The 21,056-nt window shown below is 40.1% G+C and overlaps 1 protein-coding gene across 1 annotated transcript in view; it reads left to right on the forward strand.

The window, feature by feature from the left end:
* The first annotated feature begins 381 nt into the window (after positions 1 to 381).
* Positions 382 to 21,056, forward strand: part of cpped1 (calcineurin-like phosphoesterase domain containing 1) — a 40,232-nt gene continuing 19,557 nt past the window's right edge. Inside the window, exons 1-5 of the mRNA XM_084741530.1 lie at positions 382 to 454; positions 2,515 to 2,733; positions 17,662 to 17,834; positions 19,323 to 19,448; positions 19,638 to 19,770. Of these exons, the coding sequence (XP_084597656.1) occupies positions 382 to 454; positions 2,515 to 2,733; positions 17,662 to 17,834; positions 19,323 to 19,448; positions 19,638 to 19,770 (724 nt within the window). The remainder of the gene's footprint in view (positions 455 to 2,514; positions 2,734 to 17,661; positions 17,835 to 19,322; positions 19,449 to 19,637; positions 19,771 to 21,056) is intronic.

The following is a 21,056-nucleotide window of genomic DNA, read 5'->3' on the forward strand; positions in this document are numbered from 1 at the left end:
TCAGTTTCTGAACATATTTATTTTTGGAAATGCTCAGAAATGCAGATTAGGTACTTGAACCACAACCAGGCCGGTTCCATGTTGGTGGAGAAGACCTAACTGAGGGTTCTATGCAGAACCTTTCCATCTTCAAAGGCTCCTAACAAGAACCCACCCAGGGGGTTCTACTGAGAACCTTTTTATATTCCAACAGCTTTATCTAGTTATCGTACAAATAACCCTTGACAAGTCCTTGATGAAAGAGCTCTAACAGGGTTTCAATCATTGAATAACTCTTTCTTTCCACAAAGGGGTCTTTGGATGAGTTCTTAACAGAACCCTTTCTTCAAAAATGGTTTCCTCACAAGCAGATGGCCTTGAGTAGAACTTCAGCCAACCAAGATGAACTCTTTTGGAACCCTAATTTCTAAGAGTGTACAGTTCCGCTTCCACGCATCCTCCGGAAACTACATGAGTGGAGCAGAAAGCTGTTGTTTACACCTGCTCTTAGCATCTGTCCGTCTGTGGGTAACAAGGGGACTCCATTTCCATATCACTTAACTGGGTTTTCTCCCGCGTCCTTCATGTCAAACCTTGTCATGACCATCAGCCAAGCCGCGTTGAGTGTCTGCTTCTGTTCTTTACATGAAAAACCAGGCGCAGTTTGCGATGTTAATGAATATCTGAGAGTGATTAGATTGTAAGGCCCTTCGGTTATGTAATATCAGGATTATGTAAAACACTTGTTCTTTGTTGTTCATTCGTGCTTCAATGTGTAGCTTTTTGTTAATTATTTAGCACTGGTTATTCATGTAGAGAACATGCACAGCTTTAACAAAAGGCTGCTATACATTACATTTCCCCACGGATCTTCAATTCCCAGTCCTAAATCCTGATCGCAGCACTTTCAGCTATTCTAGTGTGGTGTTCATTCTTAGAATGAATATAAGGCTTCTACATGAAGCTTTCACAGCAGGCCATATACCGCTGAATGACTAATGCTGTGATGACACCTAATCCCTAAAGCTTTTACGCTTCTGCTTACTATTATGTGCAGCGTTCTGTACAAGGGTCCTGTGGCCTAAATATATTGAAATGAAAATGTTCAGAATGTGAAGTTAATATCCAGCAGATGTATCAAAAGGTCACCTGCTAAAAGCTGTGCCCATTAAATTAGTGTGTGAAGTGAAAGTACCTGGTTATGTGCATATTCAATTAATAGGTAAGGTAAACTTTAAAAAAACCCGAAACAAAACAGATATTTAAGGCTCTACATTAGTATTATCTGCCATTTTTCCACGTATTTGTCATGCAAAAATTCAAGTCTGCGTTTATTTGCTTCTAGATGAAGTGCTCAAGCTGTAAAGGTGTAAATTGATGATTAAAAAAAAGTGTTTTTATTTGGTTAATGCTATGATATTTATTGCAACATTAGTTCTGCATTGTTTGTTTTTAGCATTAATTTACAGTTATGCTTCTGGCCACCTGTTGAATGGAAGTCCAACATTCACTGTTGGCTCTTTTATAACGTCCACAACTCCTGTTCTGGCTCTCTAGCTGCTAATTATATTTGCTTGCAGTTTGCTGCTAGACAAGCCGTGCAGATGGGAGCTTTTTTATATATATAATATATGTATATGTACATGTATTTATGGTGTCTGTGCTGTTGTTAAACTATCAAATCATTTGTAAAGATCAACAGAGCATTGGTTTCATGCCCTGACAGCTGTTCTTTACTTTTTTAAAAATTGTTCTTTAAAACAATAGTGTATATGATGCCAAGTGTGATATAATAGCTGGTAAGCTATGCTGTCGTCTTTCAAGTGTTGTGTTTTTTCTTCTGACACGTGCAGGATTTTTATCTGTAATGGTGATTGTTTTAACAAAGAAAACAACAACTCCCATGATCTCACACTGCTTCACAATGTCTTTTGTTATTGTTTAAAGGTGAGAGAGACCCCATAGTGTCATAGTGAACATTAGATGTCTTGTCTTTGTGCAGTATTCAGATGGATAAAATTAGAAAAGAATTTACAAATCTTTCTGTTTTTATTTGCATTTTACACAGCATTGGAATCAGAACTAATGTGACTAACATTAGATAGGTTGTGGGTTAGCAAACTGTAGCTACAGTTGCTGCTGTGAAGCTAATATGCAGAGAAGACGAGACAGTTTCCCAGAACCATCTCACCAGCTCCAGACAGCAATACTCACAACTCTCCAACATCACAACAATAGCTAGGAGTTGAGCTAAATGCCCATGAGCATGTAATTTAATGTTAGCTTACACACAAACAGGGCTGCAAATGGAACAAATCAATATTGATCTCCTGGTTATGTGAAACAGCAACACTGCAGCACATTTCTTGATGCACATTTATTTGACCCATTGTTAATACAAAATATTGATTAGTGCTGCTTTAATTATTTGCCATTGGGCTAACCTCATAAAGTTATAAAGTCATAAAGTTACTGGATGCAGCTTTAAATAAAGTTTTATAGCATTGTGGTCTTGATAATCTCTTCTTGTTTCAGATGCAGAGCAAGAGTGGACGGGACCATTTTGCTTCATCCAGGCCGCAGACCCCCAGCTGGGGCTGATGAAGGCCTGGAGGGATGCCAACTGCGACAGTGGAGGGGAGGAATGGGCCGAGGAGGTCGAACTCACCAAACAGGCTGTGGAAGCCGTAAACCAGCTCAGACCCAGGCCGAGGTTCATGGTGCTGTGTGGCGACCTGGTCCATGCCATGCCAGGTAGGAACAGCAGCACAGAAAAGACAGGCACTGCACCTGATAACCCTTTAGAAAAAAACATGACGTTTTCAAGAACTACATGAGAGTCAGCCTCTATTTCTTTTCAGAATGAACAGGTTGTAATTTCTCCACCTAGTAAAGTCTTTCTTGACAGTCTTAAACATTTTTTGGCTAGTACATCTCAACAGGTGTTCGAAACACTTTAAAGTGCTCTGAGCGGTAAGTACACGCTGTTCACTTCTGAGGGCTGTAAAGAAACTACAAGAGCACATGCTTAGTACTGAAAACAAGCCACTGCAGTGAAGAGAGGTTCACAGCCGTATGGACAGAAAAACAAAATTTTGGCATCAACCAGAGTAACAGCCAATTATCCGCCTAATGTTGGAGGACACATTGTGAACTCACAGATGCCAGTCGTGTGAGCTTTAACTCTGCTCAGCCTCTTGTAGTCAGACCAAATGACACAGCAGTGGTCCCATGAGCGTTATCTCATGACATCTGGTACATCACGCAGTCTCATGCAAATGCTGCACTTATTTCAAAGTGTTTGAAATGACTCTCCCAAATTATAGATAACAGCAAACTATTTAGAAACACAAGCTGTGATCTCACACACTATACACCGTTTCGCCAATCAACTTGTTTTATGCCCTGCTTCTGTTCGGCAGTATAAAGCTGCGTATTGACAGATTATGTGCTCGAAGCCGAGATCTCATTTTTCATAAAAAGAGATGAAAGGAAAGTTATGAGCAAAGTTAGGAATGATTAACAGCCGCCTCCCAAAACACTGCTAAATGATAAACTATCCAATCAGCCATAAGACAAATTCATGTCTTTTATCCTTCGGGATTCGTGACCAGTGAACATGAAAGTTTTCCTACTCAGGTCAAGAGGATGCTTTCTGCTTTGACACAGCTTTTGAATGTGACCGTCATTTTATCCATTTTCATCAGTAGTTCTTTTGTATGAATAAAAGTGATCTGATATTTAATAATGACAGCTTGGATTTGGAGAAATAGAACCTACAGTGTAGACCCATGCAAGTACATTTAAGTCATATATACCACCCAGATCATCTCATCATCAGATGGTCAAAGCAGATGTAAAATGTAATCAAATGAACAACATGGAAGCACATAAACACTGAACACCCAAAACACAATGGAGTAAAAACTAGCAAGTTAGTTATTTACAAATAACTACTTTGACCAAACAGACCACCATAGGTTTGGAGCTAATCTAACAATGAAGGTAACATTACCGAGCAGAGCATTTCAAATTATGCATCAATCCAAATAATCCTGCTGTCAAAGAAAATTTGTGTTTTTAGGTGGCTATAACACCCTTTGCAAATAATGTATGGACAAATAACATGATAAAAAAAACACTTCTTTTACAATTTTTGTTCTTCTGAACTTCTACTGTTTGGCTGTTTCTCTGCCATTTCTTCTCTCCGGCAGCTAGATTTGCTCACTAACCAAAAAAACAATGGTAATCTATTGGGAAGATGTTAAAACTTGAAATTTCACTAGGTGTTTATTCTGGACCCTGGAGAGTGGGCTGTGTACAAACACAAAACAAACAAGTAGTGGAGGATGTGTTGCTGAGTCTTGACCAAGTGTATTGGATTAGAATTGCTGACCCCACCTTTCATCTATTGAGCTACATCTGAATACTATTGCTGATGTTTAAGCTGGGTGTATACTTGACAAAAGGGGTCATGGGTCAGTGTTTGATTTATAGTTCAATTTTGCATTTCAACCAATAATATCCCCACCACAACACCAGACAAATGTATAATATGTAATGAGGCCATATCATGCTTAAGACATATTCATAACAGTAACACTGTAGGAAGCAACTTTATGATACAGAGGTCAGACTATGCATATAGCTACAGAAGTAGAGTTAGATCCAGGGAGCTCCTCTTTCACCTTGTCTCATTCCAGAAAAGGACGCTTGTTCCTTGCAATCACTGTGTTTCTTGCAGAGCAGCGGTTGGGCTGATGGTGGGGCGGGGTGGATATTCAAACTTAAATTATAAAAGAATAAAAAAAATAAAATAAACAATCAAATACAATGAAGTATGTAAAAGCAGCTACAGGAAGAAGAAGAATAATTAAAAAGGAAATTAAAATGATATTTACAAGTAAGATATATAGTTACAGTTATATATATAGTTAAATACCAAAGCTATAAAAAAAAAATCTGTCCTCATTCAAGACCTTTAAAAATTAAAAATTTAAAAAACCTGGTATTATGACATCTCTAAACCATTTGCACGTATGTGCAAAAAGTATGTGCAGTATATCAGTATAATAAACAGGTTATAGTGCAATAAATACTTCAGGTAGTAGTAAGAATGAAGGCAGTGCAAAGATAATGCTATGGTAATGTGCAAAAGAAGACCTGCGTAACATAATTGTTCGATGTGCCAAGGTTGGACTGATCAGCAGTGCTAAACATGTCTCTCCTCACTCCGTATTTCCACTGTGGCTTTTAGTTTTCGACCAGCCCAGCATGAGATGACTTTCTGATTAGGTATGAAAGCTGCTCTGAAAGGAGCTATTATGTCAATGTCAGATATATTTGTCATAACAATAAAATGTGACAAGAATGTTTCTGACTGAAACCATTAAAATTTCATGCTTTTGCTGTCATATAGGATTCCAAATAGGCATGCAGTGCAGTCTGAGTCTCATTGTGAGACATGGCTGTCATTTTCGAGCCTGAAGCAGAATTGATTATATGTGACCCCTGTGCAGCAAGCACGAGAGGTTTGTGATGACCTGCAAAAATCAATGTAGGTATGCATCTCTGAAAGGTAGCGAATGTCATTTTAATAAAATAGGTTACATAACTACAAAGAAATCTAAAGAATGCACAACCCCAGTTCCAAAAAAGTTCGATTACTGTGTAAAAAACAAAATGTTTTGGAAACTGGTTAACTTCTGAACTAACTCATTCTTAGTGTGATGCCTGCAACATGTTCCAAAAAATTGGGATAGGGGCATGTTTACCACTGTGAAACACCACCTTTTCTTTTAATAACATTCAGTAAGTGTTTGGGAACTGAGTAAGGACACTAATTGTTGAAATTTTGAGGGCAAAATTCTTTCTCATTCATGCTTAATATATAACTTCCTTTGCCCAACGGTCTGGGGTCTCCGTTATCATATTTTGTGCTTCACAAGGCGTCACACATCTTTGCAGGCAGTCCAGTCTAGTACCCAAACTCTTTAACTACAAAGCCAAGCTGCTGGAACACGTGCAGAATATATCTTGGCATTGTCTTGCTGAAATAAGCAGAGACGTTCTTTAAAAAGATGTCATCTGAATGGCAGCAAATGTTGCTCCAGAACCTGTATGTACCTTTAAATGTGGATGGTCCGTCTCCTCTTTTGGCCAAAGGACACAGTGTCCATAATTTCTAAAAACAATTTGAAATGTCGATTCATCAGACAACAGCACACATTTCCACCTGGTGTTAGTTCATAGATGCAGTGGTGACTTATATTTACCAACTGTTTGCTTAGTGGATTGTCAAAGTGTTCTTGAGTTCATGTAGTAATATCCTTCATATAACAATGTCAGTTTTTAATGCAGTGCCACCTGAAGGGTCAGAGGTCAAAGGCATTTAATGTTGGTGGTGCCCCTTCAGTTTCTATGGAATCTCAGAATCTTTTAATGATATTATAGACTGCATATAGTGAATTTCCTAAATTCTGTTCAATTGTGCGTTAAGAAATTTTCTTAAACTGTTGGACTATTTATCCACACAGTCATTGCGTTCTGTTTTTCTTTCTTGTCCATACTTTATTGGAATCGGGGTTTTGGCAAGTCTTGAATTTTCAAACTTTACTTATAATGTGCCCTGTGTCTTGGTCGATTGATGCAGATTCTCAGATATGTTGTTCACAGAAGCCGAGCAAGCTTTCTGACATCCATCAGTCTTTAAACAGAATGGAATATGTCTGATATGTGTATTGATTAATGTATTCTCAGCTGCCCTCTGAGATAGTCCTAATCTAATTAATGCACTCTGTGAAGAACATCAGCTTCGGGATGGTTCAACTACAGAATATTCCTCATTGAGGTAGGTTTGAACATTAGCCTTCTCTGTTTCCCAGCCAAAGTGTGTAAACAACGTACTCCCCTCTGACAGCAGCTGATATTTATCTATGAAATAGCACAGGCCTTCTGGCTATTCTCACACAAGTTTAGTTTCTGTGCTGATGAAGATTTCGGCTATTGATTAGACCAGCCACACTTTAAATTCCCGTCCTGTTCTACAAAATCTATATGAGATAGCAGCCTGTGTGGTTTTGGGTGCTGCAGCTGAGAGGTAAAAAAGTTGTCTGACCTGTTCGTAAAGTCTAGTTTGTAAACATTAGACCCCCTCTGACAACATCCAATATTTATCTATAAAAGGCACCTGGTTGTCCTCAAGCTCTTTATATAAATTTTCCTTTGTTGACAGGGTTCAGTAGTTGAATACTGGTTGCAGATGGAGAATCTGATGCCTTTTAATTTAGCTTGTGAATAATTTCTCACAATAGAGTGCACTGGTTTCTCTCCATGAGTCTTATTCTGGGAGTTAGACATGTTAGATGTCTTGGATCCAGGACAGCAAGCTGACTTGTTGTGGCAGCTGGTTTCCCCAATTGACCAGATGCTTTCATTGTCTAGCCAGACAAATAGATTTTCAGAATAGAGCTGGGTTTGGGAAAAAAAAAAAAAAATCCCAAACCTCAAGAAATGGCTGGCCGAGTAAACAAAATAATCATTTTGCTGCTCATTTCCCACCTTGTTTGGAACTGACACGCTGTGTTTGACTCATGCTGTGTTCAATTGTGCTCCCTTCTGTCTGTCTGTGCTTCTGTTTCGGTTGTGACAGAGATGTGATGATTAATGCTAACCTGTAAACATAAACCGACTGATTCCTCTTATAAAGTAAAAGACCTTTTAAAGCCGTAGACAATACTCACGTGTTTCTAAGTAGAAGACCTTGTATAAAATAACTGTGATAAAATGAGCGACTCCAGCATGGTGTGCATGTTGTCTCATATCTAGCTGCGTGATCTGATAATCGGGTAGGGGGAGCGGGCTGGTAGGAACCACCGCAGAGTTCATGTTCAGCGAGAAGAGCCACAAGCCGCCAACTAATGCAAACTACCTTTGCATGACAATTAGGGAGTAGCATGAGCTGCCTGGCCTCAAGCAATGGGCACAAGAAAGGAAGTCGGCAGGCGAACCTGTGCCTCTTTCCATCTCTGCATGTCGTTTTCTCTCAGTACGTCTGTTTACATGTTAGATTGGATCGTGATGAAAGCGTCCCTGGCTGTGATCCTGCTTTGAAGATTATGTAAGTTATTAAGTAGAAGTAGAATATTTTTATATGTGGTGCAGTATGTCATCTGTAAAATGTCCTTGGCCCCTGTTTCTAAAAATATTACTCAAGGCAAACTATTCATATGCAACACAGATTTGGTTTGGCTTAGTCACAGAGCAATTCCTGCTTTGCTTTCTCTTATTCGGGTCATAATGACCAACAGTTTTAGCTGCATAGGGACAGTCATGAACACTCCTGGAGCTGTCTCCCCCTATCATCTGCGAGTCTTGCTGTAGGCGTCCAAGTATCCTTATCATCTCCATGACTGCACCACTTAGTCCAAAACATGGCCGCCATCCATTTTCCACATCCCTCCCCGTCTCCCTCTGATCAGTCGCATTTATAGGTCACAGTGAGATCTATTTCAGATGCACAGTGGGACAGTAGATAGTGTAAGCATGGGGTTTAAACCGCAAGGCCTTGGGGACCTTTAAACGCCGTGGCGTCAGCCCTTGTTACTGTCAGCCCCAACAGAGCAGGTTGTGTGTGCCATCCTCATTACTCACCACGTCCGTCACTTGCCTGGCAACTGGGCTGCTGCATCGGCAGGGAGGAGGGAAGAGATATTATAGCTGGAGCTGCTCCTTCCGTCTCTCGGCTGACATTTCCCCTTAAACTGTTTATTTACAATACAGAATGAATGGGTGGCGGCCAGGGGAAGCTGGCTGTCAACCGGCATTGTCAACACTGCTGCCTGTCGGCGACAGGAAATTGGCAACTGTATTTCTGTTCCCACGGATTTCACTCTCTATCTCTCCTCTCTGTCGTTCTCACACTATTTTCCTTTCTATCTCTTTCCTCTCTGTCTTTCTCTCTCATCTGTCTGTTCACTTTAGTAAACACCTGTGGTCTCATGCCTTGTACTTTATTTTGACAACTTTCATTTGCAAGTCTGACAAGGTGCACAAACACTAATTTATTCTTGTCTCTGATGAATCTACTGCATTTGAAGCATCAATGTGAATTAAATCTTGTGTGGAGGAATCAAAAAGTTCTGTTTGCTCTTGTGATTTCTCTTGAACAAACAAAAGAATAACAATAGGATCATTGTGTTCATCAGTATTGGGTTTGTCTTTTTGACCTTGTTCAGTCTGGCAACCCAAATCCATTTTTTGGAATATTCAGATTGATTTTAGAAAACCTGGACAGCAAAAAAACTCATGAAAGGCCACTTTTGCTAAGCAAATCCAAGCACATTTTGGGGTGGTTTGAAATGTGATTCCAATCGTATTTCTACAGATGCGTGTCAGTATGAATGTTCTGGATGCTCAAATGGGATTTCAAAGCCTCTTTTGTGTTGCTCGCGATGTAAAATGAAACAATGCCAAATCCAAAGTGACAGAATTGTGTGAAAGCGGCTGAGCAGAGTCTATGCTGCTACTTGCACAGTGGTATGGAAGACAACACCCAGAACAACAGCATGTGGACAGACGAGTGTCACCGGCAAATGTAGTTACTGATGTCTATGTCTAGAGCAACCCATGCAGATAGGTTGGTGATGTCTGGACACAAATCCTAAATAAAGAAGCCACCATCAAAACTGCTTCCTCTCTTTGACTGGAGGTGGAGTTACTGCATGGCGGTGTGAAAAGTTCTTAACAGTGCGGACCGTCTATCTCCTATCAGGAGAAACAAATCTGATTTGCATGCAGTCTGAAGAAAACTTGACATGAAAGCAGGGAAACTGAAGGCTAACTGTCCTCATTTGATAAATTCTCTTCTGTATCAAAGACTTATTGGAGAAGTGGGCGTAAAAAGATGTTATTCACACAAGATGGAGAGGAACCGTGATAGACTCAAAGGCTTTCATTTCCATCCCATCACCGTGGTCCATGAGGTGCAATCCCATTCCCCAAAACTAAACAGTCTTAGATCATGCTTCCTAAAGAAATGCTGGCCAGCGTTTGCTCCCTCTGTCATCCAAACCTACTGATAGAACAATCCTTGATCCCAATTCTCTGTCTCCTCTCCAATCCAAGCTAACCCCCAAGAGACTCTTTCTCATCTCAAGGACTTCCTTCAATCTCGCCCTATCTCTGCCTCTCCTTCACTCACTTTCACTCTCCCGCGTCTTTCTCTCACTTATTCGCAAAGCTGACAAATGAAGAGGATAAAGAGTAGGGAGGGGGGCGTTGGCAGAGAGGGATGGGGGGGAAGATACAGAGCTGATTAGATTAGAGAAACATGCTGGACTTAACACTCCTAATGAGCACTACAAAGGATTCAAGCTGCGTCTCAGGGGGTTGGTGAGGGATGTTACGCATGATACAGCAGGGCGAAGTGTTTAAGTATGTGGGTGCATCTGCGTATATGTGCATGCATGTGTGTAAAACTCACAAAGGTGAAGTAGAGGTTACCTTGGGACTTCCCTGTCCCTTCTGCAACTGTGGAAACCTGTTTAATTGCAGTTTATGGCAGATAAAATAAGGCTTTCTATTGAATTCTGAAGCAGAGGATTGTATGAAGGAGAAACTGCAGAAGGAGAATTTGTTTTTAGGACAAATGGAAGCGTTTTGAGTTTTTTTGGAGGGGGGTGTATGTCAGTAGGGAGGCTCTGTGTGTGTTTATCTAATCGGATTGTCCAGTGGCATGTGGGCAGTAATACGTCTGCCGGGAGAGTAGAAGTTTAGAAATGTCTCTGTGTTACCATTTTCTCGCTTCACCTTTCAATAGTCGCGCAGGAGATACACAGTTCAAAATGTCAGTGTGAAAAGATCCTCTTAGACTCTGTAAGACAACTATAGTAAATGTCATGGTGAATCCATCCACCCATCCATCCATTTCTGTAGGCTTATCCGAATCCCACTGGCAGCTAGAGGTGGGTCTGTATGAGGAAATTTAAAATAACCATTCTGTACCATACTTAATCACATTTGATCACTTAAAAACTCCAAACATAAGTTAAGTAAGTCTTTCAAAACTAAAGCTATAAGGCTTCATATGAGAACAATAATTTAAAGTGTTTCTGGTTTTAAGGTTAGCAGGTGCAAATAAATGCCACCCTGGTTGGGCTGCATCCTGCTCTGTGACAAACTAGCTTAGGTGTGTTACCGCCACCAACTGGTCACTCTCACATCACATGAGTGCACGAAATTATGCCCAAATAATCTCTCGAATCTCTCGAATTGCAGCTGGATTCAAGAGATTCGAGAGATGATTTGGGCATAATTTCATAATGCCAGGACTTTCCTGAGAAAACCTCTAAAGGGAGACATCCAGGAGCCATCTTCAACGCCCCGGGTACTATATCAAATGCTCATCAGATGGTCAAACAGCATCAGATGCCTCGTCTCCTCAGACTATTCAGTTGCTCGAATTGGGGTCCCAACTCTCAACAACAGTTGAGAGTTGAGTGTAGAATGACAGGTAAATCAAGGTCAGCTCCGTCTTCACAGCGACAGTCCAACAACACATGCATTACTGCTGATTAGAGTGTTTATGCAGTGCTCATGGCATATTGAGTTTATGTAAATAAGGAAGATCAGACTGAGAAAAACCATTCATCTCTGCCTTGCAGTAAGTAAAAGAACATGGGAGTGTTTTTCAAAGCTGCAGATATCTTCCGCTTGGTTTCAAATTCATATATGACAACAAACGAAGTGTAATGCAATTTCTCTGATACTGGCTCCATTTATCTTTTGGAGGAAAATAATTCAAATAGTTGATTGTAAAATAACATTTTGAACAGATGGACACTTTCACGTTGTTGAAAAGAACCGACATCTTTCACCTTCAGGTTGTAAATATGTTGTGAACCAATGTTTGTCCATGTTAGAAGCATCATGATGTCCACTGTGATGAACAAGAAATATAAGTATTCTTGCTTTTGATGAGGTTTTGTTTAGAGATGCCCCAACACATTGACAGAAGAGTTGGAGACCACTAAATTTGGCATACCTTGTTTTTCATAAGCTACTTCATTTAAATACAGAAAATCCTGGTTCAAAACTATTAGATTTATAAGCTAAAATTATTGATATGATATGAGTGAAAGATGATGCTGAAGTGACGCAATGCACTAGGGAGAACAAGTATCATTCTGTTGGAGCTGTTGGGACTACAGAAACATTCAGTTCAGTTTTCGTCATACATTGATATACAGAGTGGGGGTTCTGCCCTCACAAAGGATCTTTGGCTGAGCACAGACACCAGCTTGCAAAGAAGACCTAAATCAGAATACAGACAAGTTTAAATTCAGTTTGCCTTCAAGTTACTCACAGAACTAATGCTAATAAAGTACAGCTGATATGACCTGACTGTAAGAGTGACTGATAGTGAGAGAGTCCGTCTGTTATAAACGAGAGTACTGCTGCAAGAAGGCTGAGGTGGACAAAACATGATTGATCCAGCATTCTGTAATAGGTTGCATGTGTGAAAGGTTATAGCATACGTTTTATATGACTTCACCCTAGCAACCAGCTTGTCATAAACTGCAGGCCACTGCCACATCAGCGCGATCTGTCAGCGTCATACACGCTCGAGTTAGTCACAAATATAGAGGTCCCCATGCACACATTGAAAGTTAAAAGTGTAAATGCAGAAAATGTATGCGACAGCAAGACCCCACGCACTGAGGCCTCTGTGCAGTCTCGACTGCCAGTCTTTAGAGGAAATTGAGAGAAGTGCTTATAGTGTTGGACAGGCTCAACGAGAACCTGCCAACGTCTCCTGTCAAGGTTTAAGAATCACACTGTTGCAATCTCATTAAATGAACAAGGCCTTTCAGTCAGAGCTCCGGAGAGAGCGGAGAGCAGCATTGTGTTTTTATTTCCACATAGCCTGCTCTGTACATATATTCCAAGAGGAAAGCGGGGTGAGAAAATGTATGCATAAATTAATGTTTTATAAAATCTTTCCGGTGCACAAGGAATCCTATTAATTTATTTGCAGCATTTTGTTTTATGCCTTTATGCCTCCGCACCGGTGACAGCCACGGCCGGAGGCATTAAGTTTACAGGTTGTCCGTCCCATTCTGGTGAAGTCGATATCTTAAGAACGCTTTGACGGAATTTCTTTAAACTTGGGAAACATGTCCACTTGGAATATAGGATGAACTCCTCTTATTGTTTTGGTCAAATGTCATAGTTCAAGGTCAGTATGATCTCACATCTGTCCCATTCTCGTGAACGTGATATCTCAGGAACACCCGGAGGGAGTTTCTTTAAACTTGGTATAAAAGTCCACATGGACTCAAGGATGAACTGATAAAATTTAGGTTGTCAAAGTTTAAGGTGACTGTGACCTAAAGTCCATCTGTCTCATTCACGCGTTGACAGAATTTCTTCAAACTTGGCAAACATGTCCATTTGGACGGGCTCCAAGGTCACTGTCACCTTGCAAAACATTCCATTGCCCATAACTCAAGAATTTATACACACAGGTGTCTGACAAGATAAAAAGATGAGGTGATGATATTTTATATGCAAAAGATCAAAGGTCGGTTTCACTTTGACGTCATAATGTTCAGTTCTCTATCTGTCCTCCGTCGTCCTCTGTAAAAAGAGTGAAGTGAAGACAGCATGTTTCTAGCTAGAAAGTATTCACTGGAATCATACATGTCAGTATAGTGATAAAAATACACATAATACCTTCTATTAAATTCCTTCAAGTGATGACTACATGTATTATGTAGGCATGGATGTAAACTGCAACTTGCCTGGCTGGGGGAGCCATACAACTGTAAGCCGATAATTCTTATTTCTGCATTTTTTGTCACATTTTAGTATCAGGCTTTTTCCAGAGAAATAAGTTCTCATCACAAATCCTCTACTCCCCTTCGTATCCTACCCTTTGCCAAGCAAGCCAATGTTGTATGGCACTGTTACAAGTGGTAAAGGGGAAGTGAAGGAGGACTTGTTAGCTGACAAATGTAATCAGATAAGTATGAATTCAATTTTATAGCGAATAAGCAGTCCAGACTTTGCAGCCGCAGCAGGACAGATGTATCTAAACAACCTACAAATGTTAAACTGCCTGGTGCCTTAGTGGTGTCATGTCTGTAACCACTCCCCATTAATCTAAAGCAAGGTGTCTCAAATGCAGATTGATGGGTTACTGTATGGTTGAGAATTGGTTTGCACTGTGTAGTGTGCTGAGGGATGATTCATGGATATTACCATGTTAGTGGATGGCTGTAGTTGAGGGCAGGCAGCTGGAGGTGTGAGGAAGCAGAAGGCAGCTCAGCGTCCCTGCCACTTTGTTTGGCTACCACAAATTCACATTTATTTATCCAAAGAAAGTAAAGTGTGTGAGCCCCGCCCTGCTTCACACTCACCCGATTACACATATTCACACTCAGATGGTGTCAAGCATGCAACATTTTTTTTTTTTTTTTTTTTTTTCAGTTTTTAGCTACTGACCGGCTCCAGTGGAGCAGCTGACAAGGTCAGGTGCCTTGCTAAAGGGCGCACTGATGGTGCTTCAGAAAGGGCACGGGGTTCATCATTTTTCCACTTGTTAATGGTCATGTTGAATCTAGGACTGCAACATCTATAAAATGTCAGAAAATAGTGGAAAAAAATGTCAATCTCAGGTGATGTCCCTAAATGTCTGATTTTATCAGTGTAAAACTCTAAGATATTCAGTTTAATACCATAATAAACAAGGAAAAATCTTGGCTTTTTTACCATTGTCTGGTCAGGCAAGTGAGTTAAAAGATTTCCCAGCCCAACAGGGCATTTTACTTACCCAAACAAACGGGTGATCTTTATTGTTTAGCCCTGGGGCAGAGCACTTCTCATTCTCCCCTTCTAGATTTTCTAATCTTGTTCAATACTTGAAGAAGAGCATTTCTCCGCTTGTGAATATATGGTAAAGATCCAATTGTCTGTAACAGCAGGGTTAGTTGTGAGCTAGCAGCTGTTACAATTGCTTCAGCATTTCAAATGACAACCTTTGCACCCCCGACTCTCCGTCCCGGCTTCATTAGAGCGGCTGCCTTTGTTTGTATATCATTGTGGCAGCGGTCAAATATTGTGATTGTGGAATAATGAGTCCACATTGTCTTGGGCTCAGCTGTCAGCGTTTTCATCAAGACTGCTTCAGTCTGTCAGCTCCCTGGAGACTAAACAAGATGTTTTGTTTTTTGCTGCACTACACATCATCCACTTGAAACCATTGCTCTATCTATTGATAATCATGGAGAACACTGTGAAGAGATAAGTAAGGTAACTTGTTTGTTTGGTTTCACTTATCATGGCAGAATTAGCTTCCTAAACTAACATTAAGCCTATTGATTGATGAAAACTGTGACATAATTACAGTATCATTTACGGATCTAAATATACCAGAAACACAAAGTGCAATAATACCATGCTAACAAATCCACCATAAGATATCGTGATATTAAAAAACAAATAAAAATGACAACTTGCATATATTAATTAACCTGATATGTGCATGTGCAAAAAATTGGCATGAATCGTCTTTGGACAAAATGTACCTTCATGACATTTAACCAGGATTCCCAAAATGCATGGTGACACATGCTGTTAAAAAAGTGCATTTTGTGCATGCATGCAAGTCATCAGTTTGCACACAAAATATGAAATAGCCAGTGTATAGATGTAATACCACACTCCAAGGTGTCCCAGTATATTTGTTGTTCATGCTCTAGTTGTAGATACTGACCAGTACTGTTTTTTACTGATATAAGCACATATATGCAAGTTTTTTAAACGTGGATAAACCTGCTAAAATCTGTTTTTTTTTTTCTTATGCGTGCTGCAAATGTGTGTGTAGGAGAGACTTTTCTTTTAAGCTTCTGCATGTTCGACTCTCTGTGCTTTTGTAGCTTCTAACTGAGTCTCTGTAGTTTGAAGTTTACTTTCCCTTATAGAGCAGCTGCACTGTTTTTACTGTGGGGTATCTACTTTATTTTACTGTTTCATGCTTGCTTTCACCTGGTAGGAGTTGTTAAGTTACTGTTGATGAAAACCCAACTTGCTGCTGCTTCATAATAAAAACTTTTAGATAGCAAAATAACAAGGAACTTTTATTGTGAGTTATTTCCAGGAAATAAAATGTTTATCCTCTGTGTTAAAACCGCTTAAAACTTAAGACAGGTCAAGACAAGACACATCAAACAGAGTCGAGCCTGACATAATGTGTATGAAAAAAGGGGGGGATTGCACATGGAGGCAACAAACCTTCACAGAAAAGGGGCAAAATTTGCATGTCCACCAGGGAGTCAAGTTTAAATCACTACTGATCAGAGCTGGAGCCAATAAATACACTTGACTACCGCTGAGTCATTTAACCCAGGAATGAATACCGATTTTACCCTTTACCACTGAAGACAAAAGCCAGATGTAGTGGGTGTTAGTGGGTTTGTTTTCCAGCTGCACTGCCGCTGACACTCTTGCCTGCTACTGATGATCCGTGAACGTTTTAGAGCTCTAATCTTATTGTTTTCTTCAAATATTTGTTACATAAGGACATTATAATACTGTATACACACAGAAGCCTTTCCTCTCTAAACCTGAGTAGGAATGCAGCAATAAAAGTGTCACACAGTCTGTTTTACATAATAAAAAGGGCCTTTGTGTCTCTCTTTGTATTTGAGTGCATGTTTGTGTGTTGTATTGACAATTTGAAGTCTGACAGGCTAGCTTAATTATAGAAGAGAGACAGGTGAAAACGACGTTTTACCTTTTATGTGGATGCGTTTTAAACTCTACATTCTCTCACTCTGTCATGCACAAGATGTTCTGTCGGAAAAGGCTCTTATGTAATGAGTCCTATCCAAACATCCAAGGAAACGTTTGCTCTGAAAGTAGGCCAGTAAAATAATTACTCAGATGAATAAAGAGGGAAAGAAAAAAAAGAGAGGAGACGGAGAGGAAAGAATAACTTAAGAGCAGGGGCTGATAGGTTTGTTTGATATACATTCTAAATTATAAATAGATTTGAGTCTCACCCATTCTCTACCCATTACCTATGCTGAGGCTGAATTAATTTAGCTCCCCTCCTTTCTGCACACTTCTCCTCTTTATGAACTCCAGGCTTAAGTGATCCTGATTTTAACACAACAAGCAAATTGAACACATTGTAAAGGTCTTGTAAATCCAATAGCCTCATGTATCTCGGACCAATGAACCTGACAAGATGTGGCTCGCGCTCAGCTCAGCAGAAAGGCTGGGTTTGCCGCACAGACCGGGGAGGCTTCCACCAAAACACTACTCATCATGTCAGTAACCATGGTGATATAAAGTCGAGCGATACAGAGCATTGATCATTCTCAGAGCTGTCATCATTATCATCCGAATAATCCCCCTTCCCTAAGGCGACTCTCGCCTGTAGTGCCCTTCACACTCTCAATCTGACAGTTTTCATCATCATTCATATATGTTTGTCTCTCTGACTCATTTTATCCTGTCCAGGTAAGACGTTATTATCAATATTTATAATCAAGCATCGATTTTTCTGATCCAAGTCAGTCTTGTTTTGTTTTTCTGCCTGTAACCGCCACCGAATTTCTCATAAAGACATCAAGCTGTCTTTGGACTTGTGACAGAGAGCTCCCCTTTTCCCTGCAGACACCCCATTCAGAAAAGGTCAGGAACGAGACCTGAAGATGGCCTTGAGGGGGATAGATCCCTCCATCCCGTTGGTATTTGTCAGTGGGAACCATGACCTGGGCAACACCCCTACCCCCAAGACAGTGGAGCAGTACTGCAGAGCTTGGGGCGACGATTACTTCAGCTTCTGGGTAAGCAGACACCAAAGACGTTTAATAGTAGTACTAATATTATGAATAGAAGCATAGTCTGTAGTAGTGACTGTAGCATGGACAGCTTATTATGGGCATGGGTAGGGATGCACCATATTGGATTTTTCCCAACATCCGATTTGTTGATATTTTCCAACTCATTGGTAATGCTGATACAGATATGTGCATGTACTTTTCCCCCCATTTGCAGAAAAAATCAAGTCTCTCTCATAGTGGAATTAACATATTATTCTCAGTCTGATCAAGATGGCCCACTGGCAGATGCAGACATAAGCTGCATTGCTTTTCAAAATGTAGATTCACTTATTTACATTCCCTGAGCAAAATAAGAAAACTATTGCTGACAGGTTTTTTTTTCTGACTGGTGCCTGTTTCTCTTTGTGTTTCACAAATTTGCCATTATGATCAAGATGACAGATCTTAAGATGTGAAATTAATTTTGTGGTGTTTAAAGAATGCGATTTGGCACCTCCATGTGTGACAGATGCTGAGCAATCATTGCAAATAGCAACGTTGCTGTCCATCCAATTCAAAAAAAACCTCCGCACCACAGACATATGCACTTTGCATGCATATGATAATAATCACAGAAATGTTCTTTCAGGCTGATACCGATACATCATTTTAAAACCTTTATTGGCTGTTACTAATGATGTGGTGATATTATGGTTTATCACTAACCATGGCCCTGAGCACAAATATGCTAAGTCTTACCTACACTCTATATACTTTTGTTCTTTTCTGCTTTGTGCATACATGTATAGAATGTACTTTTAGTAATTGAAGGGGCCCTTGGACTATTTAGTATTGTACTTCCTTAAAATTCGGGGATGGATAAGAGACAGATTTTTGAAAACATGATCAAAATCAAAGCAAAAGAGCCTGAGATGTCCTTACCTTTAAGCTGTAGTATGGGACAAGCTTCAAAAACACTGGATCCTACATTACCCATTATGCAACTCAACAGTATCTTTCATTAGAGACTTAGGCTCTCCTGCCTGATAAATACCCACAATTTTCTAACTCCAGACTTTCTGTCATAAATTCAGTCTGTGATTACCCAGATGGCCCAGATCACTGTGACATTATCAGCGTTATTTTTCAGACTTTAATCTTTTTCATGAGCCAACATGAGCAACAGTGTAAGACTAATCATGACCACTTAACTATTTTTCATATATAAAGTGAAGCACTCCTTTTAGGGTCAAAACAGAAGCCATACATCTGTGATACCTTCACGTTACAAACCATAAAAGAAGACATAAATGTGAATTAAATTTAGAGCCACGGCTACAACCAGTTGTTGCAGTAAAAATTTATAGAAATTGCTACAACAGAAAAATAATAATTGTAAGAGTCAAAATGTATACGGTAGATACCGTAGAAAATGCATTATAAAAGATGTCTTGGAAAAGTGAATGAGGTGTAGGCTAGCATCTCTGTCTCTTCTTTGTCCTGTTGTCTCAGGTGGGTGGCGTGTTCTGCCTGGTTCTGAACTCCCAGTTATTCTATGACGCCTCGGCCTGCCCTCAGCAGAAGGAGGCCCAGGAGATGTGGCTGCAGGAGCAGCTGAGCAGAGCCTCCTCCTCAATGGTAGGATAGCATCAATGACATAATTCTATTCTAGTCTGATTTATGAAGACGTTTTAGCCGGAAAATGTCCTGCTTTGCTGTGTCTGGAAGTTTGGATAAGTGCTGGCGTCGGCAGCCATTTGACACAACAATTGGATTTTGTCTTTGATTTTGTCTTCGTCTCATTCCTCACATCTGTCTCTTATTCAGGAACCCAAACCCAGACATATCCTGGTGTTCCAGCACATTCCTCTGTACCTAAAGACCCCTGATGAGGAGAACGACTACTTCAATCTGCATTGGGGAGTCAGACAATACCTGTTGGACATGTTCAAGAAAGCAGGTAAGACCAGGATTTCTGCGGGTCCTTAAAAAGCCTTCAAAAGTCTAAAATCCAATAATCTGAATTATAGGCCTTAAATAAAACATCAAAGATAAATAAATTTTTTTTACAAGTTTTAAAAATTGATTGGATTTTGAATTTAATGCTACTTTTATAAAGTTGCAATAATCAGTCTCGCTTTGTGTTTTGGGGAAAATTTGATTTGATAAAATTGCGATGACTACAAAACTAAGCCAACATGGAACCAATAACTATTAACGCAATCTGTGCATCCTAAGCCTTTTCCTCTAATTACAGTGTTTGTTTGCAGACCAACATGTGTGAATGAGCAGGTTCGTGTCCAGTGTTTCACTTCAGTATATTCTTCAGTCTATTCTGCATTACATACGGGCTCTTGTCAATCCAGATTTGTGTATATGTCTGTTTGGCGGCAGAATTCTAACTTAGAAGTCACAAAAGAGATTAAGTTTATTGTTTTAAAAGTCAAGCAGCAGCCTCATCTGAAAACTCCAGAATATCAGCAGTATTTTCTGTAATGATGGATTTAGGACACTTGTGAAGTGGTCTTAAATATCTTAATACTTCTCAGCTGATACTCCTATTAAACCTGTTCATTTCCCACATATCTCACTGAAGCACAGTCAAGATCCCAGCCCAGAGGATTAATATGCCATTAGTCGAACTACAGGAGGAGCTCCTGGCGCACACACGCACACAACGAAGACGTAATTGAATTAATTAATGAATTCACTCTCTATAAGAGGAATAATTCCGTAATCAGAATCCATTGTTGTCGGCTTATAATAGTCTTATACAAGGGTATCAGGCAGGGAAACTCTCACAAGGACAATAAGTCTTTAAGAAAAGCAATGGCTCAACACACACACATGTACGGTCACACTGTCCGGCCAATTCTGCACGACTGATTGACAGGACCACTCATACGTACTCATGCTCAGCTTCTCAATCATGCATCAAGGTGACTGGCGGAGGATGGTATTAATTTCATTATCCAGCGATTATTCCAACATGTACTTAACCATGTTGGCCCGTTTTGGTCTGATGACCCTTCTCTCTCATAATTGATTGCTCCTCTAAGGGAACACTGGTTAAAGATTTAAAGGGCAATACGTGCAGGGGTTTTATATGCAGGCCTGTATGTACAGAACATGCTACGTGTCCTTCCTCATCCACACTCGTGTTCACACGTCCTACCCCCCAATTATAAATTCACTACATACAGTGCATATACTGTATGAACTATATACACACATGTACTGTGCATG

The sequence above is a fragment of the Lutjanus erythropterus genome, chromosome 17, assembly GCF_056507025.1.
Source record: "Lutjanus erythropterus isolate fLutEry1 chromosome 17, fLutEry1.hap2, whole genome shotgun sequence".
Taxonomy (NCBI): Eukaryota; Metazoa; Chordata; class Actinopteri; order Lutjaniformes; family Lutjanidae; genus Lutjanus; species Lutjanus erythropterus.